Raw genomic sequence first — 16261 nt, forward strand, 5'->3', positions numbered from 1 at the left:
ATATTTAGCCTTTTCCCACAAATCCTCATTTTCTATTCCAAAAAGTCCCATTGACTTACATTGGGTGAATTGACATTTAATGATTAACATTTACCTAAAAGCAGTTTATTAAATCTGGCAAGCTCATTCATTATCTATAATACTTTATAAAACAGCATCATAGTCTAATGTGATTAGGTAGTTAAAAAAATATTTGTTTTCTCTGATAAGTGTTAAATGTTTCATTTTTCATGCATTTTGCTCGCTCTCATAAATTCTTTGTGCCCAAGTTGTGTCCCAGTACAGTATTAGGTCTAGTGACACCCTTGGCTATATGCCTATATAGACTGAACTTTTGCAGGGTTATATATGGGGAATAAAAGTTGATTTTCAACCAACAGTTCCTAATTGCATATGCACTAGAGGTGTTCTGATCAGATAGCTGATATCAGATATCTGCAAAACGTCACCCCCCCCCAAAAAAAAAAAACAAAAACATACAAAAAAAACCCCACTTCCACATTCTCTGATATTAGCACCGCTCTTCTATAAAGTAGTGTTTAGAGCTAGCATGCAGTGCCCATGTGATCAAAACAACTGCGTGCGTGTGAAAGAGCAGACAAAATTTAGAGTAGAAATTATCGGCTGTGTGCCTGTTCTTTCTTACAACTGTTGTTTGTTTGAACAATAATGGCGCAGTAAATATATAGTAAATAAAAATAGAATAAATAGATAAAAATAATAGTGCATCAGATCATCTTTGATCCATGATTCGTATGGATCAAGCGCCACAGGTCGAGCCACAAATGCTTGCAGATTGGCAAGTGAAAAAAAAATTATGCGTGTTCACGTGAAGGCTGCATGTTCAATTCAATTCACAATGCAAATTCGCTAAAGCAGAGTTAATGTCAAGCTGAAAGAGAAAAGAAACCCTCCTGCAGCATGTAAGTCGCATGTATGTGAGCGCTTTGTCTACTAAGCGAGAAACTAGTCCTTGAGTAATGAAGGTACTTTAAAAAAAACATGATTTTTTTTTTTTTTAATGATCACATTTATTTGTGTTTTAATTGCTGTGCATTGTTGAAAAAGACATGGCAAGGAAGCCGCAGTAAGAAAACATAACATGCCAACACGTTGCAAAGGCCAATTTTAAAGTAAACAAAACAAACAAAACACGTTGCAAAGGCCAATTTTAAAGTAAACAAAACAAATACCATAATTTCCCAAATATTAGACGCACCCTTAATTTTGGAGTCAAATTCTGGTATTTTCTATGTTAGTGTGAATAAGATGCACCAACACTTTGAGGACAATGTAAAAACTTTAGCAAAACAGAACAATCTCATCCTTTGTAAACTCCTCCTATTTTCTTGTGTTCATTTCCGTTAGTTATATAATTGTTGGGCGTTAAGTGTGTTTCAGATTTCCCGCATTGTGAGTGTGCAGTGAAAGCCTCATCTGTGCTGAATGTTCTAAAACATTTGTTTTTCCTTTTATTTGCAACGTGGTTCGAGTTCCTTTAGCAATAAATAACCTGGAGGTGAGCAGCGTTCGTGTTTCATTAAGTTTATGATGCGTATATGCCAAAAGACTGCCATTAATAAATGAGTCAAATGGAACCGTTCCGTGTTCTCCAACTGGTGAGCTCTTAATTGCTCTTAATCAGCTTGAGACATCATAATCATAATCTTTACATGACCCTCACCGTTTTGGTAATATTCTTGTGTGTAAACAAGGATGGACCCGGATGGTGGTTCAGTCTGCTCCTTTCTTTTATTGAAAATAGTGCTGTAACAATCTCTGCTGACACAAGCTACTGTTAGCTGCAACAGGCAATTGTTACGATCAGTCAACTGACACCCTCCAGCGCATCCTGTTACAGTAATTATTGTAAGTTAGAATATGTCCCATATAAAATGGCACATATGTGAATCAAAACTCTTATGTGTCTGACAGATCAATCTTTCAATAAATGGATTTCAAATAATTAAAAAAAAAAATCAAATTTTTAAGTTACCATTTATATGTCGCACCCATACTTTTGGCCTTCATTTTGGGAAAGAAAAAAGTTTGTCTTATATTTGAGGAATTATGGTAATAGATGAATATCAAAGCGTCTTTACAGTTAAGTTGTCCCTTGTAGTGATGGCTGTGTAGCAGCTGGCTTGACACTAGTTTGTCGTGCTATCACACCACAACCACACCCCCCCCCCAAAAAAAACCAAACAAAAGAAAAAAACAAAAATTCACAATTCAAATATGTGATCCAATCCAAACCGTGACTTTAATGAAACACACCATTGCTGAATAATTTCACTTGATCACGTTTCTTCTGAACTAAAAAAAAATAATAAAAGCAAGTACCATTCCTGCTGATATTGTACCGGATCCATATTGTACTTAACAATTTAACTAGTTTTAAGTTGATGTTACGAAAATATTTATTGAAATTTAAAAAGTTGATTTGTGTTGCTTTAATATCATCAGTTACTAACAATACCCACAAAGATAAGCCAAATTATTAGCATATCAGAACAACAGATCTGCATTAAACACTTCACCACCCATTCCACCTGACAATGTGTAAATCCACATTTTGCAAACCAATCACATTGCAAACAAAGTGAAAAGAAGGATGAGCAGCTCTTACCTCAATGAGGAAGTCCCCCGTCCGGAGGCCCGCCTGCCATGCCACGCCCCCCTCATCCACTGATTCCAGATACTGGAGAGCGGGAAAAGCCGGCGTGGGTGTAAACTCCTCAATGGGCGTGTCCGCTTTACAGAAACAGGGACAAAAAGAGAAACGAAAACATTACAACTTGCACAGTTTGATCATTTTAGTTAGCTGGAGTCAAAATAATAGGACCTAAACAAACAAAATCATAAACAAATGTAAAATAATACCTCTCAGACAGTGTCAATCAAAATTGAGCACTGTTAAATTTATAACTGCAGAACACTAACGGTTCATTAGATTGTGAAAATGATCAATATTGTGGTCAAAAGCAATAATATATTTAGTATAATACAGTACTGTAAAACTCTTAACCATACCTGCATGTGCAAAGAAATCCCCCATTGTGAAAAAGTATCCATGCAATGAAGCCTTTCCCTCATTCTTATGTCCTCATACAAGGAAAAATCTCCCTGTTGCACAATACGAAATGTTTTCTTTCTGCATTTGTGTTACGCCGCTATTTAAACGTATTAAATAATTTCTAATATTAAACCTAATCTTATCTGATTATTAGACCAATAATATTGTTTTCTGTACCATTTCGCCTTGTGACAGCGAGTGACAAGTCCAGCCAATGACACGATAAGTTTCACTTGCACTATTCATCCAATCAAATGAACTGACAGTCTTGACTACGTTCCCCACATATACTGTACACCCTGTGCAGGTTAGCTAGCTAACAAAAGTGCGGAGTTCAGAGATGCAAATGCTACCCTCTTTTCCTGGCGAAATGAACGAGCAGCGACACATCCACTCACCAGGCCAAAGTAAAAAAAGAAACGCACTTCTTTGAAGATGGAATGGTTGTCGGAGTATATGCAAATAGGAGAACAAGTGGTGAAAGTAAGTGAGATTTTTTTTTTCTTTTTAACAACTTGTGGTTTGTTTATTACCATGGTGACAAGTGCAATATATATTACACTATAAATGTCTAAAAAACATATTGCTCAAGATATAAAAAAGAAATAAACTTGTTGAAAATGCACAGAAAATAGTTGTGATTTGTTTGGCAACATGTAGATGCTATGTTCTGCCGTATTGGTGCTGGACGACGCTTGTCACCCCTCATAAATGACTGGATAAATACCCAGAAGCAGATTACCAGTTCACACATATGTTTAAAAGTTGTTGGACATCATCAGGTCGTGCTCTCCACATGAACTCTTGGAGCTCTGAGCTGCCTTGCGTCATCAAAGCACGAGCCTCGAATGAGCCCACTTTGACTGGCTCTGTTCAGGGCTGCAGCTAGGCCACTGGATATCCTCAGAGCCCCCTTCCCTCCTTGCTCATTAATGACAAAATGTGAGTTATGTGATATAGGTCACTTTGGGAGCGATATCATACATCCTCACGGCGACTCACTGTGTGCATGTCTAAAGTTGCCCACCTTGGTCAAAAGCCTGTTCAGGGAGTTTGTGTGAATGCTCAGATGCATTGAAAATTAGAGTGAACAATGCCCAGGGGTCTGCGGACCCCACTTTGCTGCTTTAAATAAATAATATTAAAAAATTGTAAAAATGCACCAAAACAAATACATATTAGAATTACATTAGTGCATAATAATCAAAATATATCATGTAAAGAATAATAATAAAAAAAAAAAAAAGTGCTCCTAAACCTTTAATCATTTGAATTGTAGCAGTTGACAAGATGGATGCAGGCACCTTTTTACGAGATTTAATTTGTATTTTTTTTTTTTTTTATACTTTGTATTTTATGTTTCCAGTGATTCAGGATTAATTTACAAGTCCATAGGAGCAATAAAATGTTTGGTTTTTTTTTTTATTATTTTGAGCATGTAAGTTTACTTAAGTTTAGTATGGGGTCATGCGAAGTGCTTCTTGTTTGATGTCATTGCTAAAATGCTAGAGACGTGCTGACGACGTGCTAACAATACTAACGTCAGACAGCCCAAAGTGGTATGTTACAAACAAACAAAGTGGTATGTTTTTATGTGTTAGCTGTAGCTAATGTAAATTTTATGTTTGCTAGTTCTACAGTGTAAATTGTTTGTGAGCAGTGTGGATGAAACCAGTAAAGATGCAAGTGTGGATGAAACCAGTCAAGATGCAAAGTGTAAGACCGTAGTAAACATCAATGCAAAAACTATTGCCTCGTTTGTGGGCAAGGATGCATATTAATCAGTGGCAGTCTGTGCATCTCACACTTAGGCCTTCAGTGACTGGACTCCTCAACAAAAATACGGGACCGTACACAGTATGTCATTGCACACTGCACAGAAGCCTATTCAAGCGAATGTCCAGCGCCTCTGGGCTCAAGCAGACATGAAGCCTCCCATGAAGTCTGCCTGGCGACACACGTTGTTATGTTGTTATTATAATAATTATTATAGTTTATTATAGTTATGATGTGTGTTATGATGTGAGGTTATGTTAGGCCAGCAGAGAAGGCCTTGCTGGCCCTGACAGTCCACCACTGATATTAATAAATTATACAAATGGAACACAAGCTTCACAAACTGTCTCGTCTCAGTGAGCAATTCCCCCTTTCATCTTGAATTTTCTTTTGATAGTAGAGACAATATTTTTCCGCCAAGGCATTTCGTAACCAGAATTTTCATAAGTAGAGGTCCCACAGTACAGTGATTGGACTATCAGGGCCACATTGAAAATATGATCGTGCAGAACATTTTGGACTAAATTTCCCTTTTCAAATGTTGGATTTATCACCTTTTGCTCAAAAAGCTGACCCATATAATCCACGTCATCATGAAAGAGCTTGATTATTTAGTCACTCAATATTTGGCAGTAACCTGTTTGAATTTGTGATGAGAAAACATGCAATTTAACCTTCAGCATGGGTGAAAAGTAACAACTATATTTGTTGTCAAATTGAATATGTTGGTGAATAAAAAGGGCACTTATGTTTTGCTTAATTTTTGTTTTGTTTTGTTTCCACAAAAATTTGCAATGTTGGAAAACGTGCTTTCCAAAAAGGGGCCCTGACTCCAAAAATTTGCAGAAACCCTGATTTAAAGGATTTAGGGACATATTTGGAGGCTTGATTAGGCTTTTCACATACTTCTTATGAAAGACTCACGTTACAATATTACTTATGGAACAAATTAATTTTGGAAGTAGACGTGCTGCTGTATTCTGGAATATGAATTAAGCATACCACATGAGCCAAGTCACATGTCCAAAGTCAGAAAACAGGTGAGCTCTGATTAGTCATTATCTAAGCCCTGACCAAATGTGATTTCATTTTCAGTCGACAGCAAGTGGCAAAATGGCTGCCCGCTGCGCTGGATAAAATGGGTGGATTTTGATGTTTAATTCATATTCCACAAATAAAATATTAACCAGAATGCCATATTTAGACTACTGGGGCTCCATAGAACATATTATTGTTAAACAAATAATAAATTGAATTCCCCTTTAAATTCTATTTTGTGTTGAATCAATATGCACGCAAGCCACTGGAAAGTCTCTGCACCGATGAATTGCAAAGTGTTGCAAAAAAGTCAACTGAAAGTACAATTATGTATGAAAGAGCAAAACGCATTCACATTAATTGTGCACCACAATTGTGCACCTGACAATTCAAAGAGATAGGCTGATACCCTTTGACTTGTTATCGTGCATCTTTTTTCCCCATAAATCTGTTGCTTGCTCCATGGGAGGTTACAAAATATTGTGGGTGTAATGGCGTCATGTGACACTTCCTATAAGTCATCCCAGTGGAATACAGACAGTCCACAAGCAAGTGCGCGAGCGTGCATGGTTGGGATAAGGATGTTTAGTTGTCCGGCTGAGAGGCTGACGATGTGATATGGACAAATCAGTAAAAAGTGATGGGAGATGGGCATGGAGCAAAGAAGAGCAGAATTACAGGCAGCAAAAGAGGATGTAAGCCTATGTGACAGCTCGAGCATGACTGTATGTTTGTGTGTTCGTGTATGTGCGTTCACCCCCTTGCAGGATAAGCTTGGCTGGGTCAGTTCCCCAGGGTGATGGCAGTGTGTCAGAATGACTAGAACATTCCTCTTGTTTTTCAAGCCAAATCTTTCCTCTCCATCCATCTCTACCTCCCCCTTTCTTTTTGTTTCTTAGAGATGGAAGCATGAAACACTAAATTTATCCCAGCAGAGACCAATCACGCACGCCACACATAGTAGTGAAACACAACGTGTATTATGACATGGCGAGAATTGTCATCAAAACCAGTGCAGCAGTCCAAACTATTTTTAGAGTCGGTCTCAAGGCTTGGTGAAATATCAAACAGCCCGATGACGCGACTCACGTGACAGAAAATTCATGCGGTTTTCAGAAAGGTTGCTGATGGATTTCTATAAGGTGCTTGATGACAGGAGATATGGATTAGTGAATTGTCATGACAGCTGTGAAAGGTGATAAAAAGGAGAAAATGACAAGGGGAGCTTCCACAAATGCACCGAATTGAAAAAAAAAACATAAATAATTGAAACTGGGATCGTGTGGATACAAGCTGGATCACAAGTGAAGTTGCTTTCAAACCCCAAATGGTGAAGTAACATGGAAAGCCAGTATTCTTCTAAACTGGATCAGTCAAATTACGACAAAATGTCACACATCTTAAAAAAACTAGGCTTCGTCATCCATCTTAAAGCAATTTGAAAGTCTGGCGGTTTTCAAAAGTGACTAATTTGAGGGGACACGCAGAAAACAGCGGTTCAAATCATTTCAGGGAAGTGTGCAAATTACCTTTTGCCCCTCGTAGGACGAAGCCGAAGCCTTCATTCTCTTTCTTCTGGAGCACCACTGTCTTCTCGTCCACCACGCAGTCACTGTGGAGAAGATGCCGAGCAGAGCGGCCGTTAGCACAGCCCATCATTCGCAGCATGGCCACGGACGCCCTGGCCGAGTGGAGGTTCATTTTGGTGGAGAGCGAGTCCGGCCAGGGTAGGGCAACCCCGACCCCACCCCACCCCAGCGGGCTCTGTGAATGTCACACGGTATGACGGTGGCCCCGGCGGCACGGCGACAACATCTCCAGGAAAGAGACGCCTCCCCAACCCCCTCTCCAAAAAAAAAAAAAAAAAAAAAAAAAAAAAAAGGGCGAAGACGACGTAATCCCCTTCTTTGCCCTCCTTCCTTCCGCCGGTGCTCCCCGGGAGCCTCGAAGAAACGGGTTTGGCGGTTAACCCCACCGACACTGCTGCTGCTTCCTCTGCGCAGCCTCCTGCCAGCTATGTCCGTCTGCGCGCACCATCAGGCTGCCTGGAAGCCCCTCAGCACGAGAAGCTGAATCTCGTCGATTGAAGACTCGATGAGGATCGAGCGCTAGCGTCAATTAAGTGTGCGCCGCTTAATTCCGAGACGAGATTTTACGGTGTGTGCGCGTGAGCGCGCGCGTGTGACGTCCGACGTGTGAGCCTCATTTGCGACTGTCTGCATTTAACTCACCGACTAATCGGTTAATTGATTCCAATAAATCCTGAGCATGATGTCTGCCCTTTCAATTCAGTGTTGTTAATATCATTGTAGTTTCTGTCATTACTCTAAATAGCATGTTGACCGCCGTTGAAAAGACCTGTCACCTTTTTTCACAGTGAAAAACTAAATCAACTACAAGCAAAAAGTCAGAAAATATCTGGTAGTCTGTTTTCTCTCAAACTGGACAAAAGTGGCTGCGTAGTCTGAACTTCAGTGGGACCTCAGATCACCAGTCTAATCTGATCCAAGAAGTCAAGTCAAATTTAGTTGTATAGCCCTGAATCACCACACTCTTAAAGGGCTTTGCAGGTGAAAAATAAGTCATACAGAACGTCACAAATACACGACGGCATCCCCTGAACAAAGTGCCCTTAAAAGGAAGGAAAAACTCAAAAACCCCATTTGGGGAAAATGAGAACCCTCTTCCAGGCTCAACGTAGCACGAGATGGTAAGTGCGAAAAATAAGACTTCTTATCGGAACAAAAACACTTGCAAACGTAAGGTTTCCCACTACTACAACAAGTAGACATACAATTAAACCCTTTCAATCGCAGCATGATTTTTATCAAAATATAGTTATATATAAATACAGTGGTTCTTCTACTTAAGAAATCAATTTGTTCCAGAAGTAATCTTGTAACATGCATCTTTTATAAGTAGATCCACTTTTTACATGTACATAGCATAATACAAGTCCCCCAAAATGTTCCTAAACCCTTTAAATGAATATTGTTAAATTTAAAAAATGCATCAATAATAGTGACAAATACATATTAAATTGCATTGTTGCATAATAATTAAAACATATCATGTAAATAATAATTTAAAAAAAACTCCTAAATCCTTTAAATTAATCATATTAATTGTAGCAGTTGACAATATGAATGCAGTTCACTTTTTTGCCATAACATGATGCTGGTGTGTTGGTCATGAGTGCAGAGAGAAACACCTTCTTAAGATCTTTGAATTGTACCTTTTGATTATACGTTTGAAGTGATCCATGAATCATTAACAAGTCCATAGGAGCCATTAAAAATATATATTTTTGGATTATTTTGAGTATGTAAATTTACTTAAGTTTGTTTGGGGTCATTTGGCAAAGTGCACCATGTTGAAGTCAGTGCTAAAGTGCTAAAAAAGCGAATGTCAGATTCGACAGCCCAAAGTGGTGTGTTACATATGTCTTTTTATGTGAATATGTACGATGTTAGTCATAGCTAAGGTCAATTTTTCGTTTGTTAGTGTAGAAGTGTAGATGAAATGAGTAAAGATGAGAAATGGAAGAGTACAGTAAACATCAATGTAAAAAACTATTCTCCCATTTGTAGGCAAGCCGGCATATTAAGAAATGATAAAAATACATCACAAACTGTAACAAATATGGTAGACATCACGGGTTGTGATAGCGTATTACATTACAGTCATGTTGGCGCGAATGCTGGTGTCACGTGTCTCATATGCCAACAATGTTGTCTTTCGTATATTGAATTTTTTCTCGTTTATAGAGGTAATATTGTGCCTCCGAGGTGTTTAGCAAGCTACATATTTCATAACAAGAGGCATTCGTAAGTAGAGACCACTGTACAGTATAGCCAAACAATTTAGAAATCAGTAAAAGCACACTTTATTGGTAAGAAATTACTAGCTTTGCTATCACCAATATATCATTTTTTTTCTTTATTTAGCCGCACCAACATTAGTTTTTTATATCTCTTCTACAATTTGAGGTCTTTGGTCTATCAAAACAGTCACCGCTCAAGCCACATTGGTGGCTTTTATTACCAGACTGCAGTGGACTTGCACGCATAACCGTTTTCTCCTTTCCAAAATTGATTGTATACTTTGCAAAATCAAACTGTCCTGCACAAACACAAGCACACTATTATCATGTTCTACTACATCCTACGTTGTTTTTAAAAGTACAAGTTTGTCTTCTTAGGATCACCAAGCAGATGTTCATTTCTTTACTCAGATTAAATAACCTTTAGTTTAACCTTAAAATTTCGAGCAATGAATAATGATGAATGAAAATAATGTTTGCATGATCCATTCATCCGTCCATTTTCTATAGCCGCTTATCCTCACAAGGGTCGCAGGCTTGCTGGTGTCTATCCCAGCTGACTTCGGGCAGTAGCCAATTCTATGTCTATATACATGTTGTAAGAAAAAAACCACAATTGTAACACAATCACAGAATGGATCCGAGAGCATGCAGAGGCAGATAAGAGTGGCGAACAACTAGTTTATTAAATGCTGAAAAACGGGGCTGATGGGCAACAATGGCTGGCTTGCACAATGGACGAAGCCAAGCCGGGGCAAAGAGTCTGATAGAAGGTAGAATCGTAGTCAGGCAGGCAGAGCAAGGTTTCTTACCAGGGCAGCAGGTATTTGGGTAGTCGGGGACAGGCAAGGTCAGAATCCAGGGGGCATAACAGGAAGGTGTGCGAGAAAGCTTAGCGTGAAGATGATCTGGCGGGGACTTACAGGATGCTTTCTGAAGTTGTTGTATTATGTCGAAAAACACTTTGGCCTCCTGCAATAGTACCTCACAACACGGTCACATCAAAGAACCAATTGTGGATGTGGCGTGTGACAGGACAAGTGTGCGATATTCGTCATAGGGGGTCATTACACTTATCTTGGGTGCAAGGATTACACTGAACACAAACATGGGCTACTCCAGAGAGAAAGGGTAAAATATAGAACAGGGCTGAAGAGCGAGAGGGGGAGAGCGAGGTACAATCCTAGCAACGGTTCCCTTAGCAACGCAATCTGTCTGAAGAGGAAGGAGGCCCGCACTGTTGACACACTGAAGGTTATCGCACAGCATTCCCTTACATAAACACATGCACAAAAAGACACACAGACAGACACACCTTCATCCACCCAAATCTGACAGCTTTGATAGGTCAGTGCACTACAGCGTGCAACACAAGTCTGACAATTTATGGTCAATGTAATCTTTTTCAACAAGTGATGGCAGGAGGTGGGGTGGGCGTTAGGGTTAAAGGAATGGGACGCTCTGAATGGGGACATGCTGGCCGACACGCTGTGAGGATGAAGTGCGACTTTACTCTAGGGAACATCCAGATTCTGGACGGCGCAATAGGGGGCCGGGATGAATAATCATGACGAGAGCATGTTCAGCAAGCACACATTCGAAACTTGCTGAAGTTGACTGTCTTTGTGTGCGGGGATTCCTCTGAAAATGGACAAATTGGTGCATTCATCTGCAAAGACTCTGTGGCATGTGAGTTTTCCAACACACCCTCAGTCAACAGCTTCATCAGCACTTTATCGAGGGATGATGCATCATGTAGAAAAAAAATAACATCTGGCTCCCCTGCCTGTCCACCTCTCTCACTCTCGCTGCATGCAGACCCATGCAGGCAATAAAGACTGATTGTCAGCATACTAATCCAATGTCAAGGGCAATGGAAAAGAAGATGCTGCAGAAAGTCCAAAACAATACTCAACGATACGTAAGCCTGTACACTGAACAAGAGCAGGTGGTTTGAGCATTAAAATTAGTCCGTCTAGCCGTCCATCTTCTCAACTGCTTGTCCAAAGTGGCTCACGCTATGTTCTGACTGGAAACACTACTTCTCTGTTATCCTGAAAAGTATGGATGGTCATCAAAAAGAATAGATGTGATTGGGCTAGAATAGGGCTGAAATGAGTTACCTGATTAATTTGAGAAAAGGTTAAACCTTTCACTACCGTACAATGCGTCCCACAGCTTTTCAAAAAAGTGGGTATAGGAATGGTAGCAATAACGTGAAAAGAAATCCCGGTGGCTCATTACACACCTATCGACAGATTCCAGTGGCATTTAGCAACTTTTCCATACACAACAAGCCAGTGCTGGTAGGTTGTGTTGTACAATTTCTACTCAATTAACTATCTAGTATGCAGAAATATATTCATAATATATATATATATATATATATATATATATATATATATATATATATATATATATATATATATATATATATGTGTGTGTGTGTGTGTGTGTGTGTGTGTGTACAATATTGGATGTTATAATTATATACAATATACACAATAAAAATTGTGTATACAGAAACCTGTATCCTTTCTTCACGTTGATTGGCTCGAATCTCAAGGAAAAGGCAATGTTAAAAAAACAACTTTCAACAACTGTTAACTACTTTTTATTTTTATATCATATATACAGGTTAAAGGGTTGTTAGAGCAGAAAAAACAACCAAGTGCATCAAAGTGCCTGAAAAAAAAGATGCCGATCATTTTTTTAACACAATTACACTTTACATGGCAAAACCAAATCATTTTCCTAGGGGTCATTTGCCCACCCCACTATTTGAGAAGCACTGTTCTAATGGACTAGTGAGAATAGTTGCATTACTTTTCAAAGGTAGTTGAATCAACTCAAATGCACACTTTGATGATGAGACACAGTTACCGTTTCTACTGATCACTTTTTAACAAACTTGACTTCAGCATGTGGGGAATTATTATGGGGAAAGATATGTTTAAAAAAGGGAATGTGCTGCCATGTTGAAATGTAGGTAAAAATATGTTGGTGATGGTTTTTGGTCTGGGTTGAAATTGTTCTACACCAAGCAAAACACTAATATATATTTTAATCCAAATACTCAAAATTTGATTTGATTTCTCAGTAGACTATCCAGATACCAAAATGCCTGATATCTTTACTCGTTAAAAAAATAAATAAATAAAATAAACCTTTTGGGCATGTGCTTTTCCCTAATAGATCTGCTTTTTGGGTGAGCTTCAATCAAGGGCACTCAGCTTTGGTTTTAGAAGCTTCAAATGACAATTACAGCAGTTGTACTCATCAAGTGTTAAGTGGAAACTCATTCAACAAATATTACAAATGAGCTTTTTCCTGAAGAATACAATAATATAATAGCGTTATAATACAGACTGTAATTTTAGGTCTTTGTCGTGTATATCTTTTTCGATTAAAGTTAATATTGTGGTTAATGGAATACATACAGTCGGTTAACAACAGAAAATCTGCAATTCCAGCAAAAGAATGATTGAAATGTAATTTTTCATATATTCAGGTGTTCTCTGTAGCTTTAGGGTTAATGCCCAAAAGCTCCTGACGGTTGTATGATTTAAAACCAAGCTGTTCTGCACAAACAGACACAAAATTGTAGACACCGAGCCTCACGTAGTAGCTACAGGCGTTGCCACTATGTTGTCAGATCAATACTTTAATCGACTAATTTACATAATTGACATTGTCAACAACGTTGACTGTTCATGACAAGCCCTAGTTATTAGCGATGTATATGGAATGGTTTTCAATGAAGAAATAATGGCCAGTTCTTTCATACACATCATGTGAAGATGGATGGGAGTATAGCCATTGCTCCTTTTTAGAGGGCATTTTGGAAATTGTCATTTATTTACTGGTTTCTTCGAAGCAAATTGATGAAATTGAGAATGCAGTCCAATATAATATTCCTAATTTAAAAATACTGTACATAAATTGTGCTTGTTTGTGAAAACGGACAATCCTGGCTTTCACCACCATTAAAAGCTGCATTGCGTAGAGCAGGGTTGCCAAACTCATTTTTATCGTGGGCCGCATTGTAGTTAAAGTTTTCGTCAGAGGGGGCCAGAATAAATTTTAAGTGTGTTTGTCACACACTTATCTAGTTTTAAATTAGAGGCTGGTAAAAACTGTTCAAAAGACAGATCGGGAACATAAAAATGCTGTTTTTTAAGACAAAATTGTACGATTGGCATTTTAGCCAAAAACTTGAAGTCAAACCAGCATTTCACGGGCCACATAATATGATGTGTTGGGATGGATCTGGCCCCTGGGACTTGAGTTTGACACCTGTGGTGTAGAATTAAGAATTTCCGTTTACTGGTGTTAGGTGAATGCAGTGTGCGCACTATGGTGTCTCAGAGAGACCACACTTTGGAAGAATACGCCAAGCGAGTGAGAGAGCGAGTGAATACAATTTGCCATTGCTTTCAGTGCACAACAGCGCGGAATCTACAAAACTTGGGCAAATATGTCAACGCAGATTAGGTACCCCGGATATACAAGGAGGCCACATCCAGAAGTAGGAACTTCATCGGCACCAGCGCATGACGCCTGACACAAGCGCTGCACAGTATGGACTCCATGGCGAAAATGGAACACTTCCACACTTTTCTAAACGCAATGACAACTCTTAATAGTCATGTAGGACGGCGATCCAGGCACACAGTAGGCAACAATACGGTGCATGCAGCGGGCTTTGACTGAATTCAAAAGAAAAACTTGGAATGTAATGCACATACACTTGCCCGATGATTGCAATCTAAATCAATAAAGCTTACTGATTGATTTGATGTCTGTAACAGCCTCTGAAAATCTCTCAAATCATAGAAAGGTTGAAGACTGCAGTATTGACATATTGAAATAAAAGGAGTTTCACAAAATGAAGAATGGAAGGGTTTACCTGGAGGCATCAAAGCTATCGTAGGAGCCCACGGTGTAGTGTCTGAAGAGTTTTCGTCTGTCAGCACGGTCCGCTCGGGAATCTGGCATAGCACAATTGAGAATTGCTGTTAATACCCTGTCATTGGCGCAAGAGTATGATGAGGTACTTCGGCTAACTTCTCAGGTATTCCAAAACTATACACTAGTGTTCAGTATTGTGTCTTAAAAGCGTATTGCGATATATTGGGATACAAAAAATGCTATCTTCATATCATATAGTTTTCTTTATGATAGAGCTCTAACAGGATTTGGTTAAAAAAAAAATACACACAGAAGATTCTGTGCCCCTGTGTATTTTATTCTCTCTTGTGTATCGTGAGGAATTTGTTTGTTTTTAAGCAAGAATGATTTTAGCGTAGGGATTGCAATGAACATGCCAGAGTGTCTTTTTTTCCCCTGCATTAGTTGTATCATGCTGCTATGCTGATGTGTGTGTGTGTGTGTGTGTGTGTGTGTTTTTAATGTCTATTTTAAATGTAAGACAAATTTCTTCCTGGGGAAGATAAAGTTTATCTTATCTTTTTCTGCTGTTTCCCCTCCTCCTCTGCCGCCACTTTTGCTTAGTTGAAAGGTAATGTATTGTAACATTTAATATGGTGTTTTTCAATGATTTACATGTGATGCACGATTCATAATATGACAAAAATCATGATACGAAAGCCACTCCGGAGCGGATTGATTTAAAAAACCTGAAATATTAAGAAAATAAGGCGCTACTAAACTGATATGTGATATTGTATAAGAAACTGAACGTCATAATGCAATACACGTATTGCGTCACTTCGTATCGCAATATATCAATGCCGACTGAGATGCGTATGGAACTCCTACAGGGGCAACGCCTGTATGCATTATGTTGTTTAATTGTTCTGTCTTGCAGACATCCCCCAAAGATCACATGAGTAGCCCGCAGGTCTGTTCTGCAAACAGCTTACAAGAGGTACAGTAGATAATTGGTGATTTTCTATGACGTATACAAACAATTATACATGTCTTACCTTTACATTGCATATTACACTTGATTTACATATTTACTGCTGCTGTTCCTTAATTATTGTGAAAAATCATTAACGTGATATGTGTCTTCACATAAAGTGGTAGCCCTTGGTATTACTCAGTACCAAAGAAGTAGCTCTCAGTTTCAAAAAGGTTGGTGACCCCTGCAATATAGGTATTGTGAGATGAACGTGACTTAGAAGAAATCAATGGAAGTAGTATAACTGAACTTAATTGGTAATACATTACATTTATATGTTTCCTAGTCCCACCTAATAACATGTATGATGCCCGGGCCATGGCCTCAACTGAGGCTAAAAGCCTCAAAGTCATCATGAAGTGATACTACTGAATATTTGGACAGGATGTTTTGACAAGCTGAGCTTATAGAACTTTAGTGAAGAATACAACATAAAAGAGGCTCCCTGCGCCGAAGGCCTGGGGTCAAACTGTAAAATAGGCCACCAAGGGGAGAGCGAAGAACCCAAGAGAACAGAGCAACTTGCTTCCCATCTGCCTTGATCAATGGTGCTAGACTCGCTTAGAATATAGGGCTAGACGATGCAATATTAATGTGTATTGCAATAGGTCAATATCAATAA

General features: G+C 38.8%; 1 protein-coding gene across 2 annotated transcripts in view; it reads right to left on the bottom strand.

The window, feature by feature from the left end:
* LOC148425129 (SH3 and multiple ankyrin repeat domains protein 2-like) overlaps positions 1-16261 on the bottom strand; it is a 211225-nt gene that overhangs the window by 67995 nt on the left and 126969 nt on the right. For both annotated transcript variants that reach the window (XM_088412771.1, XM_088412772.1), the window contains 3 exons: positions 14623-14704; positions 7420-7502; positions 2630-2754 (listed from right to left, as the gene is read on the bottom strand). In XM_088412771.1, the coding sequence (XP_088268897.1) occupies positions 2630-2754; positions 7420-7502; positions 14623-14704 (290 nt within the window). The remainder of the gene's footprint in view (positions 1-2629; positions 2755-7419; positions 7503-14622; positions 14705-16261) is intronic.

The sequence above is a fragment of the Hippichthys cyanospilos genome, chromosome 4 (genome assembly GCF_059441005.1).
Source record: "Hippichthys cyanospilos isolate Australia breed blue-spotted pipefish chromosome 4, RoL_Hcya_1.0, whole genome shotgun sequence".
In the NCBI taxonomy this organism is placed as follows: domain Eukaryota; kingdom Metazoa; phylum Chordata; class Actinopteri; order Syngnathiformes; family Syngnathidae; genus Hippichthys; species Hippichthys cyanospilos.